The following is a 22,181-nucleotide window of genomic DNA, read 5'->3' on the forward strand; positions in this document are numbered from 1 at the left end:
TTTTCTGGGTGCGTCAGAACAAACGCAGGAATTTTTGAGGAGGGTCCCTGACGTCAGCACTGACCACTGTCTCAGTAGCAGGTGAGTGGAGGCCTCAGACTTACTCAGACTTTTTACAGACGGCAAGTACTCTTCGATGTTCTTCGACTTTCTGGGATTTGCGAATAGATGGTGATAAGCGATCCATTCGCAATTCATTCACAAATGTGCGCAGGGTGTTTCCTCTTTCTGTCTGGACACTGGCTATCTTGGCTATCAGTCAACTGCAGCTTCTTAGATTAGTGATCTGTACCCATAGAGTTGCAGCTGCGCCTGAGACACAGTGGGGGAAATTTAATAGGATGAGAGAGAGATTCAAAAAATTAGAGATTTATACGCCTTTCACACTTACAATAAAATCCCGGGTTTTTGCACATGAACGTGCATTAACCCAGGATTTAGCTCAGTGTGAATGGGTCTTGAAAGAATATCCCTGGATGAGCATTCTGGGATTTCTACCCAGGTCCTGACCTGAAAAAAATAAAAAACTGGAGATTTCTTAGCAAATCTCTCACTTTCTGAATCTCTCATCCTATTACATTTTACCCCCTGTGTCTCAGATATACTGGAAATTTATCCGTGTTCCTGGGTGGTACTGTCATATGAGTGTGTTGTGGGTGTGTCACAGAACTGTTTGCAAACTCAGACGCTTGAACTATTATATAGGACACCATACTCTGATAGAGAATACACATATAGCATGGCGTAGGTGCAAGTTTTGATGGTGCTGTTAACATCTACAGACGCTTTAAGTGGGTATTGCCATCCTGGCATTCTCAGATGCACACTTGTACACTAGGGGAAGGGTTAATACCAGCATTTGTTTAACGTCACAAACACAAATACTGCAATAGACATTACAGGGGTCCTGGCATTGCAGTCCTGGTGCGCACACTACAAGGGACTGCAGCCTTCTATCTATGGGACCTAGTGAGTGGTTGGCCTAGGTGCAGAAATATCATTTGGTCCCTCGTCCTCTACTCCAACCCAAGTTCACAACATGTCACACAACAGTGGGTGGCAGTAGTGGGCCCCTTAGTCCTTAGGGGGCCCCAGTGCAATGCACCTGCTGCAACAACGGTAGCTCTGCCTCTGTTGGGAGATCCATTTATAAATATCTATTAGTGTCACCGCCGATATCGATGCAGATATAATGAGTATTCGTTTACAAAGAAACAAAATAACAATGCTGAATATAATATAATGTAATGAGCATACTTTATACTTTATTTTTATTTTTTTTTACTTTAAGTTTTAACACATATGTAGCTAAAATAAAAGGATCTCTCTTCATTGGTTTATCCCTATTCCCAGAAGATCGCAGGAGACCATATTATCCAGGAATCACAGTGGCAGGACATGAAAAGCCTAATATACGTGACAGACCATAAAGAATGACCTATAGGCACACAAGTAAATGTATGACGCCTGGAGAAGCGCTATCTATCCCCATAAAGAATGTTATGTGCAAGGGGATAATCCTCCAGCCAATCAACTCATAACTGACAATTTACATATTGGAGCTGATTGGCTGGAGCATTGGGGGTTATTTTGGTTCACTCTTTCTGACAAATTCCTTCTTAGATGGACAAAACCATGTGCACTGCAGGTGGGGCAGATGTTACTTGTGCAGACAGAATTAGATTTGGGTGGGGTTTTACTTCAAAGTGAGATCTATATTGCAGTGTAAGAATAAAGCAGTCAGTATTTACCCTGCACAGAAACAAAATAACTCACCCATATCTAATTATCTCTGCACAAGTTACATCTGCCCCCCTGCAGTGCACATGGTTTTGTCCATCTAAGAAGGATTTTGTCAGAAAGAGTGAACCAAAATAACCCCCATTATCAACTTGCACATGAGGTTCTGTATGGGGATAGATAGCACTGCTCCAAGCTTCATACCCCTCAGTGCCTGGTTTATTTAGTACACATGTTTAAATAAAAGAAAAACTATTCTTTAAAATGCATGTGCAGGTTATGGCCTGATGGGCTAAGAAAACATAAAACAACCCATCACTTTGACTTCCATACCACTGTACCGTACCCCTGAGCAGAACCATGGAGACACCAGCAGGGGAAGCTTCTGAGCATGTGGCTCCCACGGCCTCCAGCACTCAGGTATCTCCTACTGTCCATTCTTCGTAAGTGCTGTATGGTGTGTTCTTGTATGTATGTTCTATGTGTGTATATTGTGTGTATGCATGTATATTGGCCCTTATTCCGGTTCACTCGCAAAGGCAATTTCCTTCTCAAATGGACAAAACCATGTGCACTGCAGGTGGGGCAGATGTAACATGTGCAGAGAGAATTAGATTTGGGTGTTTTACTTCAAAGTGAGATCTATATTGCAGTGTAAGAATAAAGCAGTCAGTATTTACCCTGCACAGAAACAAAATAACACCCAAATCTAACTCTCTGCCCAAGTTACATCTGCCCCACCTGCAGTGCATATGGTTTTGTCCATTTGAGATGGAATTTGCCTTTGCGAGTGAACCAGAATAAGGACCATTGTGTGTGTGTGTGTGTGTGTGTGTGTGTGTGTGTGTGTATCATACCTTCCAACACTCCCGCTTTCCGAGGGAACATCACATCACCAATATTTGTCTTGCTTCCGGGCAACTGGGATGAACTTACGCCACTGCTTACACCTATCTGGATATGTACATATATTGCCCACTTTGAATTATGGATATATTATTTGTTCTTACCTGGATCATAGTTTGTGGTTCATTATCCAAAAACTCCCTGTTGCAGTCCTGCCGGTGTCCATACGCCTCCTTTATAGAGTGTAATTCTCTTTTAATTGTATCGTACTGGATAGCAAATGTTTCTTTCTGCGAGCACAGTAACAAAGACAATACAGTTGTGTACACACTTGTACAATCTGCATGAGATCCAGATGAGATTACAATTTAGACTATCTGCATACAATTGAGACTGTATAGTGCAGATCTGCACTATATAGTCTATGCAGCCAAGACTTTCTGGCTGCGATACGGGAGCGCGCATCGAGATCGCATCTGGATCGCAAGGGATAAAACCCATACAATCTGCATGAGATCCAGATGAGTACACACCTTAAGACCTGCTTGGATATCTCTAGAATTTGATTTATACAGTTACAATTCCTTGCTTTGGATTTATTCAGCCAGCTATGGCTAAAATCATCTTAAAACTGGGGATGGCTAATGTTATCTCTATATGTAAGTACAGAATTTGCTATTAGGGTGTTAGACAAATCCATTTTTAGAATGTGAAAAACATTGTAGATTTGGGTTACTCTGAATCTTATTGACAAAAGTGGTTATAATTACTAAAGTGCGGGAAGATGTTGCTCATGGCAACAAGATTCTGCTTATCATCTATCTAGCGCTTTTTCGAAGATAATTTCTAGAATCTCATTGGTTGTTATGGGCAACATGTCATATTTGGGGTACATTTTCAGTTCTCTAGTCTATGGAGCTGCCAACGTCAGCGAGTGAAGCTGCCGCCCATACATGAAAAGCGACGCCCTATGGAGCAATCTAAAACTATTTCACAATTGCATACACATTATCGGACTATGGGCCTTATTCAGATCTGAGCTCAGTACAAATTTGTTCATAAAACAATGTTCACTGCAGGTGGGGCAGATGTAACATGTGCAGAGAGAGTTAGATTTGGGTGGGGTGTGTTGAAACTGAAATCTAAATTGCAGTGTAAACATAATGCAGCCAGTATTTACCCTGCACAGAAACAAAATAACTCACACAAATGTAACTTTCTCTCCACATGTTACATCTGCCCCACCTGCAGTGCACATGGTTTTGCCCATTTTACGAACAAATTTGTACTGAGCTCAGATCTGAATAAAGGCCAGTGTGTGAGTAATGTGTGAGACCTTTTCTATGAAAACCGTTACTTAAAAAAAAAAGCCTTTTTAAAAACACGTTTTCTTACAAAATGACCCCGGAATGTTTCTGATATTTAGGAGGTTATTCTGGTTGGTGCGGAACTTTCCGAATTCTTTCGGAGTGGACCGCACGCCACGCTGTGCGGACATTGCAAGAACAAACGCCCACAGGTCCTCCGCATTCGGACAGACTCGCTCTCTAAGTAGAGGGTGTGTTTTCAGACAACATCCAAACCGTGCGTGTGCGGTGGCCACACAAAGATTCTGCACGGTCTTACAGCGTCTGAACGGACGGGAAGCTGCCCGTACGCACCGATGCGGTGTATTTCCGCAAAACTCACGACTATTATCTGAACTCATAAATCTGTCACATGACACACTTATGCAATTAGGCTACCTCATAAAAAAAGGGTTTGTTTGTAATTGTAATCAATTAAATCCTATTTGATACTTAAACACATTACACAAATAGCAAACATGCAGTGGTGTTTTAGGTTATCTTTGTGTCTTTAAGTAATGGTCCATTTAGGCAGCAATGCTTCCAATTGAAGCAATGAAAAGAGTGTAATTAATGAGTAATGAGTAGAGGAGTGGATTGTATTGTGTTCAGCTGACAGTGTTTCAGGTGCGGGCGTACTAATTGGGCGAACCGAATGCCTAGCACATGAACAAGTGGTCTCCGCAAAGTGAAACTTGCTTATGAAGACCGCATATTTCATGCGTGTTGGTTCGTTTGCAGTCGGTGTGCTGTCCGAATGCACGCCTACCAGAGTTCGTGCACTCCCTCGTGTACGCCCATATTTACGCCCAGTTTTTCCCACTTTTAAACCACGCCCTTGTGTAAGTCCGAATGACGCCCAAAAACGCCCATATTTCCCGAGTCAATTGGACATTTCTGTACGGTATTAGTGAGAACGAGTACGGAGACCATGCGTGGCACATGCGCATAGCGTTGCCTACGCATGCGCAGACGGCTAAAATGCGCCCTCCGAAAGAATTAGAACGGACCGCATCGACCAGAATAATGCCCTTACTAACAGACTCCAATGAAGCACAAAATCCACAAAGAGCTGTTCAACCTGTTTTTTCCACGTTCCCAGCGCGATTTCATGCTCGCTCTGCAGAGCCAGGAACTTTTCTTCATTTTCTGTTGCCTTTGCCCTCTGGAGCTCATTATCTCTTTCAAGGGTCTGCAATAAAATTAATTATCCAAAAAATAATCAATACCACATTAATGAATTTTGATGTGTTTTATGTAGCTTGGACCTTTGTTTCTAACATGCTGGAAGTGCCACACAGATCAGTGATAATGCGCTCTCAACAATAATTTTCATAAATTAACAGAAAGGTACTTATAGTTTAGCTAACAGGAAACAGTGGGAGTTTAGAGAGAAGAAATGGCAATAAAAGGATATAAAAACACTTGCCATTACTCAGATTCACTGCATGAGTTTTAATGCGCTTGAAGAAAAAAAAACAACGTAATATAAAACTAAGGCAAAACCGAAATGTAGCACCGGGCAATAATGAAAATGCATAATATAAAGAAATAGGTAATAACTGAAATTATTTCGGTGTACTTATTAATGGAAAGCAAATCCTAATGGCCGCAGGAGCGGTCTACTTAATGAAACATCCATGATCATGTATAATATGCACATTTATATCCTAAAACATGTAGACACTTCAGAAGTGTTTGCCGAGCGATGGTTTTAACGCTGCCAAAAGGAGAAGACTATTCCTGCGTTTACTCAACACTGGCTTTGCTGTCATGTTGATAAATGGAGGTAATTCTGTATGAATCAACAGTAACAGTTCACACACATTTCAGGTTTCTCTGGAATTTTGACTTTAATCATATTTTCTCTCTCAGCTCTGAGGATAAAAGGATCTGCTTCCATGACAGTGAACCGATTCCAAACTCTTAACAAGATGTAAACACCGCTCAAACAGACAATGGCTGTCAATGTGTGAAACACTGGATCAATTATATTTATGAGTCCTTTTTTTGGATTCACATCAGAGCGACTAGTCAAGGATGAAATTATAAAATGTAACTAAAATCCTCTCCACTTCAGCCCTTCACTACAAATTGTCGGGGACATTTCTTGAGCTAAAACAGTTTTTAGTGGAGTTCTTTTGAGAATAAAGATGGCATTCTTAAACTGATTTTTAATCTGCTCCATAGAACAGAATAATTAATATTGCTTGACGCAAACAGCAATGCATCATAATATTATGGTAAACGGAAATGTTAGTATTATTCAGAGTGGACTATAATGCTGGGGACACACTAAGCGATGTGTGTTGCCAGTGACAATGAGGCGAGAAACACTTGCCGATGCCAGCAACAACGGAGCAGGGGCCATGGTTGCGATGTCCTCCATTGTCTTGCATGTACAGATGACGGAGATTGTAGCATGGGAGCGTGCATCATTAGTGACAGTGCGTACACACTATACGATGTGAACTCCAAAAAAGTGAAAAGTGCAGGTGAAAATGATGAAGTCTATCCAGTACCCCCAAAAAATAAATTAATACATGATAAAAGTATAGAAATTTATTAGTAGTCATCATAAAAGTATTTGGTGTGCTAAAACTGGGTCAAATGGCTGTTAAATGTTTGTTTTTTGTTTTGTTTTTAAAGTGAAATTTTTTTAAAAAACAAGTATTTTTCCGCAAAATAAGTGCTCAAAATAAATAGGTGGAACATAAAAATGGGTATAAGTATGCATTTGGTTCATTGTAGGCCCCAAACAACCAACCAAAAACAAGATTACTACTACCTGCAAGCCTGTAAACTCTTGCCCAACTCATAAAGGACCCCAATATACCGGTCCAAGACTTTATACCCCATATTCCATAATTTTACGCTTTGACATTATTGGCCAATTAAAAATAAAAGTGCCTAATCATTCACTGATGCCCTTACGCGTTCTAAAAAAAATTCTCAACATTTTTACCTTAACATAGGGATTTTCCCCAACTTATCACCTGGTCAGGAGGTGGTGAAAAGAATTTTGCGGCGAACCTATGGAGAATTATCACCAGTCATTTTCCGTGGACAATTGAATAGCGGCTTTTTGCGGGTTGCAATAAAAACCCTGCTTTTATCGTAAAGATGGGACTTGCCGCTAGTTGAATTCCCCCGTAGTATTTTCTTGTTTATAAACCACATAATCAGCCTCCTGACACTGGGCAGCTATAGACCGCACTACATTAGTGCAATTGACATATTTACAAAACACATACTTTAAATCAGTGTGCACAGAGGGGGTGATACGGCTTCATTCGCAATGAAGCAAAAACTCTGATGTTTTGGGGACTACGAATGCGTATGCACGATTATGCACACGTGCAAGTGCCTTCGGCTAGCATCACACTCGCTGAAGCATTTACGCGGGATGGGGAGGAAGGTGTCCCCATGAAAACACCAATCATTCCCCAACGCCAATCTGGACTATGCCTGCTGGGGGCAAGCGGCTGACTTCACATGACAACGCCGCCCCGTCTACGATGGACACCGATGGAAAGAACAGTCATCGGTGTCCGCCCTATTTTATTTCTGAAGGGCAGAGAAATCATTCGATGGTCGCGACCATCAAATTATTTCTCTCCCCTTCGTCAGCATGCGAGGGGATGTACTAAGCAGCGAATGACCACTTTTTAGCGAGCGGTATTGAATCAAGCCCAGACTCTTGCTAGTATAATAACTTCCACAAATAACTCTAGTAACGTGTTACATTGCGGATACGTTCCGTCACCTTGTAATCCTCCTTGACGGCTGACAGTTGGTTTTCCGTACGTATGATGGTCTCATTGTGTCGCTGTACTATTGTAAGCATATTGCTTAAAGTTCTCACGCCCTCCTAGTAAAATAATGAAAACAAAATAATTAAATTTATTGTCAATTATAAACATTCCAACATCTCATGTGTACCTTAAGCATGTCATATCATATGTAAACTTAACATAACTAAACCTGAAATAAAGACTCGGAGACATAGGTTTGGCAGAAATTGTTAACTGATTTATTTGTAGCAACTTTTAAGCTAATTTATTTGTTTGAATTGATTTGATTTAATTAATTTGATTTAATTAATTAATTAATGGTGGCCAAGGAAGAAGGTCCACAAATGTAACTCCACCCCAATTCTGACGTAACTGGCCTAACTCAAAATACAAGCGGTATCCAACTCTACCCGCACATTGACTACCCAGCCGGGTGGGGACGCTGTCCCCGACACGGGTGATACAGCGAAAAGGCCTAAGCCAATGAGAGGTGAGTGCACCGCAAACAAGCCATAAAAACGCCCACAAAACCTGTGGTGTGAGCTAATTGATTAAAACTGCCGTTCTTTCCCGCCAAAGCGGGGGATTTAAATAAAATACCCCCCGCCCCGCCACCATCTAGGCAACTAAATCTAACACACCTAGCAGACCCTCCAGAAACAGAAACAAACCCTCACCCGCCAGGTGAACCCCATCCGGCCTAAATAGGTGCTGACGCCCAAATCTTATCATGGCATGAGGAACCACAGCCCCCCCATTCTCCAGCACCCAACGAGCAACGGCCGCATTAAGCTTTTTCCGAGCTTCATCAATCGCCCTGGGGTCCCTAGCACCCCTCCAAGCAAGCCTAGGAATCACATAGGATCAAACAATGGTGCAAGACGGCCAAGCTGATTTAATGGCAGCAAAATCATCTAAGATCAGGTGCCGCAGCTCTAATTGGGACATTTTCCCGAGGTCATTGCCACCCAGATGTATAGCCAAAACTTCAGGCAACCCGTAGCGGCGGGCATTCACCATCAGGAATGCCCGCAGGTCCTTCCAAGACATACCCCGAACACCTAACCACCTAACCACCCGGGAGCAGGCACAGGCTGGACCTTCACCTGCAGAGACTGACCTAGCTGCCCAGTATACAAAGGAATGGCCGACTACCCAGACCCTTTGCCTATCGGTTCCCAGACCTGAGGAAGATATAAAAAAGAGGGGATTAGATTGAATTCTCGGTGAGGCCTTATTACATATTAGGAGGATCTGCCAAAAGAAAAAGAACATTTTGTATATATATACATAATTGAGGCACAATAATTAAGGTGCCATAAGACATGCTCCAATCACAATTGGAGCCATACTGGGATACAATGGGAAAGAGACAAACAAGGGAGGTAAGGGTATTGAAAGGTAAAGGAATGACGGGTGTACTCGGCCGGAGGAAAACGACTGGACCTGCTGAGGGACTATAATTAACTATAACCAAATTAGAGGGCCAGATTCAGTCCGTCAGGTCAGGCAAAAAGCGAAAAAACTCCGGACGCTGGCCTAATGGCAGAGCGTAGATAGCCCCCGAGTAGGAAGGACATAGGGCAGGGGAACAGAATGAGCATTCAGGCACAGGCAGGCATAACATACAAGCATAGCCATGACATACAAGCACAAGCACCTTTCAGGGCAGGAGGTGAGGCCTAATATACTTCCTATAGCTCGCAGAGCGCCACCTGCCTAACGCCTTGATGTCATTAACTGGCCAGCCAGCAGCTGCGGCCGAGGTAACAGCCCCAATCCGAAAGGAATGAGTACCAAACTCCTTCGGTGAAAGGCCCAATCGTTCGAGGCAGCGCCTCAGCATCCATCGAAACTGGTAAACCGTCAATGGAGACCCATTATAATGCAATAGCTAGGAGCCATCCAGGGCAGGCCTGACCTCCGCATACAGGGATGCTAAAGCCACTGGGCAAATGGAAACCGGGACAACTGGTGTCACTGAAGACCACCTGCCTCTAGCTGACTGGTCAGTTTTAGACCGCCTAATTCTGAACCACAACGCCCCCGCATCTAAACGAATATCTGATACTAAAAGCACTGCCTCGCGGGATTTACCTGGGGAAACTAACTCAGAAATCCTAAAAGCCCCATGAAACGCCATGGAAAAGGCTAACCTAAACAAAAGAGACTCAAAAGCGGAGTCCGCGCAATGACCTACTGCATTCAATAAAGACGGGAGCAGTGACGCATCGATGGGCCTACGACAGTCAGGGCTAACCGGAGACAAGCGTGCCCAGCCCTTCATAGCTTTAACCACCAGGAAACACTTCGTACAGTCAGGCAAACCTTTGAGCTTAGCAAAAAAGGCTATCCCAGCCAAATAGCGCGCAGCCACTGCCCTGGATCTACCCGTGCAATACAATGACCATAAAAAGGACAGCAAAAGACGCTGCCCACGCCTACCTGACTAAGCTGCCCCTCCCGCGAACGCTTCCCATTCTGTCCAGGCCGCCCGATAGTTCCTAAGGGTGGCAGGGGCCAATGAAGATTCTGCTAACCCCTCCAGTCCGACCCGATCACCTGCCAAACATAAGAGGGGCAGGGCACCCCGACATCATCAGCCTGAGGAACAAGCTCCCGAAAACGTTGCCATTGGAAACGGGAGAGGGAATCGGCGACTTCATTCTCAACACCAGGGACGTGGCGAGCCCTAAACAGGATATTATGCCGCAAGCACTGCAGTGAAAGCTGCGCCAACAGACGTAAAACTAACAGGGACCTGGCCTTCTGATGGTTAATCGCATGCACAGCACGAAAGTTGTCACACCAGAACACTAAACTCCTATTTGCCAAGCCTGAGCCCCAGATTTCCATTGAAACCATAATAGGAAAAAGCTCCAGCAACAACAGGTCCTTAGTGAGACCCCTTTCAAACCAGTCACCAGTGACCGGCCAGAAAACAGCGAAACCCCACCGAACCTGAAGCATCCGTGAACAGCTGCAGCTCACTGTTAGCCACTGCGGGAGCCAGCCAGATGCGCACCCCATTGAACTCCTCTAAAAAGGAAGCCCACACGGCCAGGTCACGCCTAGCCTCGGCGGACAGGCGAATGAGGTGGTGAGGCTTGCTAACCCCGGCAGTGGCCCTCTCAAACTTCCTGCAAAACAACCTCCCCATGGGGATAACCTTGCAAGCGAAGTTCAGCTGTCCCAAAATCGATTGAGCCTGTCGCAGGGTGATCTTATTCCTGGACCTACACAGCTCGACTGTCTCACGCAACTTAGCAACTTTGTCGGCCGGCAAGCTTAAAAGACCCTCTACCGTATTGATCTGGATCCCCAGAAAAGACAAGCAGGTAACCGGGCCCTCAGTCTTGTCATCGGCAATAGGCACCCCGAATTGGTGGAAAAGGGGACTGCAAGGAGGACAGCAGGCGAACACAACGGTCAGAGTTGGCCGGACCGACACATAAGAAGTCATCGAGGTAGTGAGCGAGCCCGCTCTCCCCCGAGGACTGCTCCACGCACCAATGCAAGAAGGTACTGAACTTCTCAAAAAATGCACAGGATACTGAACACCCCATCGGCAAGCACTTGTCGATGAAATACTCGTCACCTATGCGGAAGCCCATGTACCTAAAAGCATCGGGATGCAGCGGGAGCAAGCGGAAAGCCGACTCCAAATCCACCTTAGCCATGAGAGCCCCCGTCCAAACGACCGGACCATCGCCAAAGCATCATCAAACGACTTATGTCACTGAGCAACGCTCGGCAGGAATGGCGTCATTAACAGAGAGCCCCGTTGGGTAAGAGAGATGTTGGATGAGTCGGAATTTCCCAGGGACCTTCTTCGGCACCACCCCCACCGGCGATATGACCAAGTTCGCCAAAGGGGGCGTGGCAAAGGGACCAACCATGCGTCCAAGCTGTACCTCCTTCATCACCTTCTCCCACAACACAGAGGGCAGCGCTCTAGCTCTAGCACTTTTACACCCCACCGGCGGCTGCACTGTCCGCGCACAGTAACATCTAGCAGCAGAGGTAGCAGACAGCCATCCTTCATTCCCGGCCGCTTTCCTTGCCCCAGACCGCTTGAAACCCATTAAGAGGTAGGGAAAGCATAGCCCTAATCACACCACACTGACTTTTCACTTTGCTTTGAAGAGCTGCAAACATTGTTTTAACCATTTCCTTTTTCTTTTTTTTTTCTTTTTCTGCCCTTTCTATCCCTCATACTATAGTACTATTTATTTTATGAAATCTCCCCCTGCCCCATAACTAATGGGGCCAGCCACCGTAGAGTTATGTGTAGCGGTGTCTGTACCCAGAAGCTGTACCCCGGTTCTGCTTCAGCAATGTGAGAGTAGCTGCTCCTCCTCTTGTTCCCTGCATCTCTACAGTAAGAGGAGGCCAGCTGGAGCTAATGCAGAAGCTCATCGTGTGGCAGAACTGCAGCTGGGATGATAGCAGTGGTGCCGCAGGTTGATTGGGCACAGCAGCAATAAAGCCCTCCGTGACCAAGGGAGTCGACGTGGCAGAGGAGTGGAGAACCCCCTACAGGACAGAGAATGTTAGAGAGGGGAAGGGGTTTCAGGGTACAAAGAACCACCCATTACCCCATCTGAGATATAAGCTGATGTATGGGGACGCATGGGTAACTTATTCTCCCCATATGCCAGATTTGTGTCCAAGCCCTGTGTCGTGGTGAGTGTCGATTTATACTTGCCCTGGCTAACTCTCCTATGTCCTCACCTCTCTCATTCTCATCTCTCTCTCTCTCTCTCTCTCTCTCTCTCTCTGTCCCACTCACTCTTTTTATTCTTTTATCTTCCTCCCTATAATAGGTGGGGGTGGCAAAAAATCTGGTGCCTAGGGGCATTATGACCCTTAAATCCCACCAGATGGTCTATAGCAGGACAGGCCAACCTGTGGCTCTCCAGATGTTGTGAAACTACAAATCCCAGCATGCCTTGCCAGTTTTAACACTCCCTTATAGCAAACCTGTGGCAAGGCATGATGGGATTTGTAGTTTGACAACATCTGGAGAGCCACAGGTTGGCCAGGCCTGGTCTATAGTATAGGCTGTTTCAAACATTTAAATAAGTGGTCAGGAAAAGGTTAAACATATCATAATAAATACACAAACATAACAGAACCAGTGCTACACTTTCTAATACCCCTTTCACATCGCACTTTTAAAACGGTATATTGCCGTTTTTTTTCCATTTTAAAACGTTTAAGGCTGCAATGTGAAAGTGCCAGAGTTGATTTACCGGTTAAAGTTAACCGGTATTTCAACACGGTTAAAAAGCAGAGTCCTACACGTTTTAAAGCCGTTTTTTTGGCAGTTTGAACAGCTCTATTTCAATGGCTTGAAACGTGTCCCTTGGGGGTTAAACGTGTTGACTGTTTGAATGGTATTAAATGATTTTTTAAACGGTTTTCACCTGCAATGTGAAAGGTCTCAAGGCTCAGACCCGTTTTAAAGTCCCATTTAAGAATACAGGGTCAATACCCATTTCTGCAATGTGAAAGCAGTATAAGTTCACAATCTCCCACTTCATGGTAAGGCTCCTGTCTCTTCCTCCTGGCAGCTGCTCTCTGGTCCATTGCGATGGTTGAGGGCTCAGATCCACACATACTGTAAATGTGGTAGAACAAGCTGGTACACTGGGCATGTGCAGCAGCTCCGCTCTGTCCCTTACACTGCATGAAGTGGTGGCAGCTCTACTGATCATATTATATACCAGTGCTATTGTTGTCATTATTTAAGGCACTTGTCAAAAGGAGGGGGGTTCCGGGCAACCAGGACCCCCCCCCCCCCCCCGCCTATGTAAATAACAACGAGAGAAAATAAGGATCTACTGTGATTTTGATTGGTGATTGTTTACCATTCCGACCTCTTTCACATACAAACTTCCTAAACAATTCCATTTATTTAAATATGCTACTGAGAGACAGCTCATCAAAAAGTAACTGAACTAGACTGAACAATAATAATGTTATTCTTGGTGAAAACTATTATATAAAAGGTGAAACAATCTAGTTATAAATGAATATAAATTAGCCATGTTGGGGACAAAGCTACAATTAAACATAAATGTAAACTTTTACACAACTCTTCATGGATGCATTAATTGGTATCGGTGAAAGAGTGGTACAAATGCACACAGTAGATTGCCATATGACATCACACACATGTAACACTGCCAGCAAATGTATCATTTTTACCTGTTTCTCCACTTTCAAAGTTAAATTTACTTCCGCGAGCATTTTGTTTATTTCTGTTTCCTGCCAAATGATAAAAGATCTTGAATGATTCTACACTGGATCATAAAAACAATGCATTTCATATTTTAAAAATGTATCGCTATTAATGTGATAGATATCTCCCCTCCTATTACAGATATCGCTGAGGCATCACCCAACTACTGTAATGTAATCCTGGTATTAGCAGTCTTACTGGGACACGTGTAGTGTGCAGTGGCGTAAGTTAGTCCATGCAGCCCGGAGGCATGATAAAAGTTTGTGCCCCCCTCCGCACCGAGAGAGAGAGACAGAGAGAGAGAGTGAGAGAATGAATGAATGAGAAAAAGAGAAAGAAGTGTCAGATAAAGAAAGAATGTTAGGGAGAGAGAGGATTTCACAGATCTCACCGTCTACCGCTGCAGCGCCTCCCACTCAGATCCTGGATCTTAGTTTGCGCGTGGACTGTCTCCCGGCTCTTCATCACTGTCCCACAGTGACACTGTTGGCAGGCTGGCTGGCTTGCTCAGCCTCAGGCAGGCCGACTTCCGCCCCAGCTAAGTGACAGGGTGGAGTGGTGATGTTGCTGCGGCCGCATACATGGTACAGGGGAGGGGGCGGGGCCGCCAGCACGCACCACTACCACTCCACACAAGGGTACGGGGAGGGGGCCGCACGGCCGCACCACTGCGCACAAGGCTACGGAGAAGGGGGGCCACGTTGTGCTGCATATGCATAATATAGCCGCATGTCGCTGAATAAGATAAGTGCGACAGGCAGCAGCGGTCCCCTCCTCCCCCGTAGCCTTGTGCGCAGTGGTGCTGAAGACCTATAAGAACTGGTTTGGTGTATGTTCTGGTCTTCTCCCCGAGCCCCCCAATGTAATCAGGAGCAGAACCTTGAGGTCTCTTCATCACAGCCATGCAGTGGCGGCACATCGGAGGCAATGGAGCCACTGCCCCCTTTAAGCCTGGCGCCCAGCGGCAGATGACTCCATTGCCTCCGGGAGTTCCGCCACATGTATTGTGTGCTATTGGATAAGTAGGTGGACTGCACACACTCTACATAGAATGATATTCATATTTAAACATGACACCAGAACGAGATATAAGAAACTTTGGGGCAGATGCAGGGGTTAAAGTGGTGGTGGTGGGGGGGGGGGGGGGGGGGGGTGTAACTGAGTTCCAGCACCTATCATGGTGAGGTGAAACCAGTTCAGTGTCCACATTGGCCCTGCACAGTAATTCTAACAGAGAAGCATTATAGTTGGCAGAGAGAGTGCCAAAAACTCTACCACAGGCCCTGGTTCTGCCTAATGGGGGAGGGGAGAGGGTTAATTAGGTGGCACCTCTCCAGAACCACTTTAAGCACTGGGTAGAAGTGAGCCAAAGGAGGAGTGGCCCATGGCAACCAATCAGCTGCTCTGTATAATTTTATATTATGCAAATGATAGATCTTACATCAGTGATGATTGGTTGCCATGGGCTACTTCTCCTCTGGCTCACGCCTCCTCACTTATCACTGCTTCATACATCTACCCTCTTGTTCTACAAATCACCAGTTCCTCCATGATTCCGATTCTTTCTCCGATTCTGATTTAATCAACGCGTTTCGCCATTAGAATTCGACAGATGTAGAAGGAATAAGAAGTTGGAAGGAATTGGTCATTTGTAGAACGAGGTTGCCTTAAGTAATATCACTTTTGTTTTTTTAGTTAAACTTGTTAACATCACGAGCTTAGAGAAATATAAAATGATTCAAGCATTCTTTGCAAATACCTCCCCAGGAACAGAGAGAAATACATGTCCTTTTCTGGTGCAGCTTTCTACATTAAATAATAACCAGACCTGACCCAATTGCAGACACCACAGCGGTGTAAGTAAGAATACCATTGGAAAGGATGCAATCACTTAGGCATATCAAATATTAGAAGCAAGTATTAATAAAACATCATACCAAAAGCCGGAAATTCTGGGCTGAGCTGGATAATGGATGTGCATTTTTGCTCCTACCGTTTGAAGTCTTTCTTTCAGCTCTTCGAGTTGCTGTTCTTTATCAGAGAGGCTGAACTTCTTCTCCAGTACTGTTTGCTGATAGGTCACTTTATAGTTCATGAAATCAGTAGACAGTTTGTTTAACTCCTTCAAAGAAGACAGAAAGCAAATGCAATAGTGTACAGAGACATAAGTGAGTGATGAATATGTGTAACTACGCTGAAAATGTCCTTTGGGCATGTAAAAATGCATATAAATACTATGCATTTGTGCATAAGATTGGCATATAAATGCAGATTTACATGCTTAATATGCAGATTTTTACATATACCCAACACGGATGCTCATGCAGAGGCAGAAGTTATTGGATCCTTATTTGTAGTGGACAGATTTTTTTATATTATAACCAATATCTGTACAATTTGGATCAAGTGACGGTACCTGTTGTTTATTTAATTGAATACAATTAGCTAATTAATGTATAGATAATTACTCCCCTGAAAAGATGTAAAAAAATGTTTTTATTCTGGCTTAATATGCTATCTGATTTTTACTGTGATTCCCTGCTGGTATAATGGTTTGCACTCTGGGCTAAATTGTGTCAACCTTTAAGCATAACAATGTTTCAAAGGTATAATTGTATCAACATTTCAATCTACAAACACACATGAGTTTTTAGTGTGTCCGTGTTTTTTTTTTTTTTTTAATTGAGTAATTTTAATTGCTTTAAAAAAAAAAAAAATCAGTATTTGCATAAGTAGTAGGGCAACAGATCAATAGGTGCATACAGGAAATACATATTAACCATATTAGGATATATACAGACAGATGGATAGACGTGTCCGTGTTTTTAATGTTGGTTAAGAAGATATATATATATATAGATATATATAAAAATTATTCTGGAAACAAGTGGACATCCCATTGCTTCAGAAATTCCACTATATTGGAGGAACGCCCCATTACTTAATTGGAGGAAGCATTCAAAAGGACGTCACCACACCACCGGTAAACAGGACCTGTGCTAAGGTGTTCGGTGCCTCCTGGAAAATTATACATTTATACCATCTCTCCCATACTTAATTAAAGTGATAGCGTAAGAGTAAAAAAAGGGGTTTGGTCTCACAAGGAAGGGGTTTGGTCACACATTAATACCTTCAATTCAAATTACGCCACAATGTAGCACAATCGTTATTCACATTAAACCACACATAGTGCCCCTGTATCATTGCACAGTAGAGTATCTTATTCATGTGATGGGACACAGTAGCACCCATATTCACGTTACTGGTGACATGTAATATTATGAGATTTTCTGACTTTTGAGATTTATAGGCAAAAAATGGCCTGATGCGCACGGTATCTGAAAATCTCACATGTAATAGGATGGGAATTGCGGTAAAAAAAAACCTCACCTTTTACCGTGAAAATCGCACATTTTGACCTGCTGATTTTTTTTTTCACACTTCAATTTGCATCCAGATGTTTTCCCATTATAATGTATACAACTCGCAAATGCAATAGGGTGCGATTTTTGGAAAACATTACCAAAAATCTCAAAACATATAGACCAGGTTCAGACTGCCGAATTTGACTGAATCATGCACAGATCAGTGAGATCTTTGCATGGTTCTGTCCCAAAAAATGTGTAAAAGTGAAAATTAGAAAAAAAAAACAGGTGGGGTCCCCCCTCCTGAGCATAACCAGTCCCGGTCTCATTGAACCGGTCCTGGTTTCAAAAATTCAGGGGAAATAAATATGTAAGGGTTTACATGTATTTAAGAAACCAGCACCAGGCTATTGGACCAGTCCTGGTTCCAAAAATATGGGGGACAAAAAAAACCTTTTTACATAAGGTCCCCTGGCCGCCACATGTGCACCGTGGCTGGTCAGCCCTGGACGAGGTACCCCCCCAGGCTTCACCCATCCAGGGCTGAAGCCCGTGGCGGTCTCCGGCTTCCCAGGGTGGTGGATGCCAGGCTGATGTGTGCAACAATTGGAAAAAGCATTAATGCATACTTGCCTACCTGACTCTCTCCATGAGGGAGAAAATGCTCTGTTCCTGGACTTCCCTGGTAATGTATGATTGCCATCACCTGTGGTGAGCTGGGTAATTGATAAGAAAGGTGTCACCACAGGTGCTGGCAATCATACATTAGATTGTAAGCCTGCAGCAGGGCCCTTCTACCTCCAATGCTGCTTTCCCATTGCCTACACGGGTAAAGACCCGTTTTTTTTAAACGGGTCTTTAAACGTGTAAGAGCCATAAAGCCCCTTTCCCACTGCAGCTTTTAAACGGTAAATTACCGTTTAAAAGCCATTTTTGTCCCATTACCACTTACCCGTTTAAAGACCCGTTTGAAATTATAGTAAAGATGGAGGGGGGGGGTTTAAAAAAACCGACGTGGGGTCCCCCCACTGCCGTAACCAGCACCAGGCTGAAAGAGCTGGGGCTGGTATTAAAAAATCAGAAAACCCGACAAATAGGGGTTCCCTGATTTTTTAAAATCAGCCCCAGGCTCCAGGTCCAGGGCTGGTTCCCAAAATACGAGGTACAAAATGACTAGGGGTCCCCCGTATTTTAAGAACCAGCCCCAGGCCAAACCAGCCAGCAGGGTAATGACACAGCCGGGGGACACTTATGATATAAGTTCCTGCGGCCAAAGCATTCATCCCTACTGACCAGTCAGCCTGGCCAGGGGCCCTGGGGGAGTGGGGACCCCCCCAATGAAGGGGTCCCCCCCCTCCAGGACTTACCTGACCAGGCTGAAGCCTGGTGCTGTCCCCGATGCCCCTGGGCGGTGGGCATCGGGCTGATGGAATGGTGTAAAAAAAATAGAATAAAAACTATTGTCTTTAACTGTGGAACTATGAGTCCCAGCAAGCCTCCCCCGCAGGCTGGGACTTGGAGAACCACAAGTCCCAGCCTGCGGGGCATTAAAGGGTCCGCTGGCACTTGTAGTTCCACAGTAAAAGAAATAGTTAAATAAACACACTGACACACGTGAAAAATAAAAGTTTAATACATCCACAGCCCACACATACTGATACTTACCTATCTTGAGCCCGTAGGTAGCCTTCAGTCGGTGTCGGCATCCGGTGTCGGCATCCTCCTCCGGTGTCGGTGTCCGGTTCCGACGCAATCCATAGGTGTAGCTGTGGAAGGAAACTATACTTACAAGTGTCCTCCGGCGAAGATCACGTCCTCTTCTTTCCATGTAGCATCCCCGGGACTTGGCAAAATAACAAACCGGCTTAACGCGAAACCCACGGACTGTGAGCAGGAGCCGCACGTGTGTTTGTTTACATCGTGCGGCTCCGCCCCCGAATGCCGCTATTGGCCGGCTTGCGGCCTAGCTGCTCCTGATTGGCCGCTAGGACGTGATCTTTGCCGGAGGACACTTGTAAGTATAGTTTCCTTCCACAGCTACACCTATGGATTGCGTCGGAACCGGGCACCGACACCGGAGGAGGATGCCGACACCGACTGAAGGCTACCTACGGGCTCAAGATAGGTAAGTATCAGTATGTGTGGGCTGTGGATGTATTAAACTTTTATTTTTCACGTGTGTCAGTGTGTTTATTTAACTATTTCTTTTACTGTGGAACTACAAGTGCCAGTGGGCCCTTTAATGCCCCGCAGGCTGGGACTTGTGGTTCTCCAAGTCCCAGCCTGCGGGGTAGGCTTGCTGGGACTCATAGTTCTACAGTAAAAGACAATAGTTTTTATTCTATTTTTTTACACCATTCCATCAGCCCGATGCCCACCGCCCAGGGGCATCAGGGACAGCACCAGGCTTCAGCCTGGTCAGGTAAGTCCTGGAGGGGGGGGGGCCCTTCATTGGGGGGGTCCCCACTCCCCCAGGGCCCCTGGCCAGGCTGACTGGTCAGTAGGGATGAATGCTTTGGCCGCGGGAACTTATATCATAAGTGTCCCCCGGCTGTGGCATTACCCTGCTGACTGGTTTGGCCTGGGGCTGGTTCTTAAAATACGGGGGAACCCTAGTCATTTTGTCCCCCATATTTTGGGAACCAGCCCTGGACCTGGAGCTTGGGGCTGGTTTTAAAAAATCAATTGTCGGGTTTCCTGATTTTTAATACCAGCCACGGCTCTTTCAGCCTGGTGCTGGTTGCAGCTGTGGGGGGGACCCCATGCCGTTTTTTTTTTTAACGAGTAAAAGGGGTACCCCTTTCCCACTGCCAAAAAAACGGCTTTTAAACGGGTAAAACTCTGCTTTTTACCCGTTTAAAAAAAACGGTATTTTTAACCGGGTAAAGCAACCTGGAGCTTTCCCACTGCAGCTCTACCCGTTTAAAAAGGCTAAAAAAACGGCAAATTACCATTTAAGAGCTGCAGTGGGAAAGGGGAACAAGTCTGTCTGTTGTTACCCAGTTTGTTTTATCAGTGTCTACCATTGTAAAGCGCAACAGAATCTTCTGCGCTATATGAGAAACTGTAAATAAATAAATAAATTACCAGGGAAGCCCAGGAACAGAGCATTTTCTCCCTCATGGAGAGGGTCAGGTAGGCAAGTATGTATAAATGTGCCCACTGGGTGTCATAGATGTGAAAATAATGTGTAAAGAAAGACACAGACACCCAGAGAGGTATAACTTTGATAACACCCTTTTACACCATGATTTTATAGTTACTTGCTCCGTCCGGCGATGTACTCTCTTCCGCTGATCACTTGCTTCTGTTGCCCTATTTACATTTTTTTCACCCTTAATGTGACCACGACATAATTTTTTTTAGCAACATTTTAATCCTATATGTCACAATTAAAGGTTTAAAAGTCCATAAATTCAGCTCAGTGGCAGAACTTAGTGGTAAATGTGTCTCAGTAAGGATTAATATTGTTAATGCCCCTTTTCCACCGACCTAAAAATCCTGAGTTTTGAACACGCACCTACCTGGGATTTTTGGCAGTGGAAATGGTGACAAGGTAAAAATCCCAGGATTTTAAACCTGGTCACTAGCAGTGTTTTTAGCAGGTTTCCCGAATAACGAGCTGCACGCTTCCCGACCTTTTGACTGTCTGTAAATACCCAGTTTGTTGTATCACTGTCTCCTATTGTAAAGCGCAATGGAATATGCTGCGCTATATAAGACACTGTTAATAAATAATAAAAAACCTGGAAAAAAGGTCATGTGGAAACAGGGACATGGGGTAGAAGACCTGCCAAAATGCCAGCTCAGAAATCCCACGAGTGATCGAGGAGTTTGGTGGAAAAGCGGTATTGGTTAATAAACTGCTAGTCGTTAATTGATGTCATAGTCCATATTACGTGAATGCCTTTTTATTTATAAATGCAAACATAACAGATTTATTGGAGTTAGACAGTGTAATATATATATTGTCTGTATCAAGTGACGTTTAAAAAAAAAAAAAATTTATGAAAAGCTCCAAGCATAGTGCAATAGATACTTTCATCTCCGTAAATAAGTTATAGATTCTTCAGCCATAAATATAGTACCCTTCTTATGCTCAGCCCTCTCCTTTCCCTTACAGGGGTAGTCTGTTTTCTATCTATCTCTCCTTGAGTGCTCTGACACTCACCCAGACGAATAGCAGAGGTTATGAATGCTGTTTGACGATAGTATCAAGAATTCTGTATAATGCCACAGTGGTAACCAAGCATTTTGTGTAGTAATAGTTTTATCTAGCCACAAAGTTTGGTCTGTTTAACTTTTCTCCGCAAAACTGGAATTCCGTCTTATCACAGACCTGTGGCTCAACTGTTCTGGACAAAATCAAATAACGGTATAAAAAGATAAAAAGTAAGAAAGCCCAAAAAGCTAAAAAATAATAGGTGATTTATTCAAACGCTAGTACATTACCTATTAGTCACAACTGCGTATAACAAGTAGTGATAGTGATAACAACTAAATCTGTATGGTGACTGAAAATCCAGGTTGCTGACAGAACATTGTTAATGTTTTTTGTTCCTTACATTCCACGTTATTTATTTTTGTAAATACTGCACTTAATGATTTATTTACTTATTTTGTAAAAAACATTATTATGTAGAGGACAAATATAGACATTCAACTATAACAATAAAGTTTCTGGAAGAAAAACGGTATTAGGCTGCGTCTACACATTGCGTTTTAGCAGGATGCAGATGAACAGGATCCTGTTTAGCAGGATGCAGCAGGCTTGTGTATATATCCTCTTGAGTAAGCATCCTGCTTAAAAGCTCCTGTTCAACGGAATCCTGCTAAAATGCAA

At 44.2% G+C, this 22,181-nt stretch overlaps 1 protein-coding gene and 1 long non-coding RNA gene across 4 annotated transcripts in view; one reads left to right on the plus strand and one right to left on the minus strand.

The window, feature by feature from the left end:
- CCDC73 (coiled-coil domain containing 73) overlaps positions 1-22,181 on the minus strand; it is a 94,436-nt gene that overhangs the window by 19,234 nt on the left and 53,021 nt on the right. For all 3 annotated transcript variants that reach the window (XM_083164303.1, XM_083164304.1, XM_083164305.1), the window contains 5 exons: positions 15,967-16,095; positions 13,940-13,999; positions 7,699-7,803; positions 5,014-5,124; positions 2,751-2,876 (listed from right to left, as the gene is read on the minus strand). In XM_083164303.1, the coding sequence (XP_083020429.1) occupies positions 2,751-2,876; positions 5,014-5,124; positions 7,699-7,803; positions 13,940-13,999; positions 15,967-16,095 (531 nt within the window). The remainder of the gene's footprint in view (positions 1-2,750; positions 2,877-5,013; positions 5,125-7,698; positions 7,804-13,939; positions 14,000-15,966; positions 16,096-22,181) is intronic.
- Positions 20,435-22,181, plus strand: part of LOC146045472 (uncharacterized) — a 365,523-nt gene continuing 363,776 nt past the window's right edge. Inside the window, exon 1 of the long non-coding RNA XR_014465439.1 lies at positions 20,435-20,473. This is a non-coding gene — a long non-coding RNA (uncharacterized LOC146045472). The remainder of the gene's footprint in view (positions 20,474-22,181) is intronic.

This window comes from Crinia signifera, chromosome 11 (genome assembly GCF_055691185.1).
Source record: "Crinia signifera chromosome 11, ASM5569118v1, whole genome shotgun sequence".
NCBI lineage: Eukaryota > Metazoa > Chordata > Amphibia > Anura > Myobatrachidae > Crinia > Crinia signifera.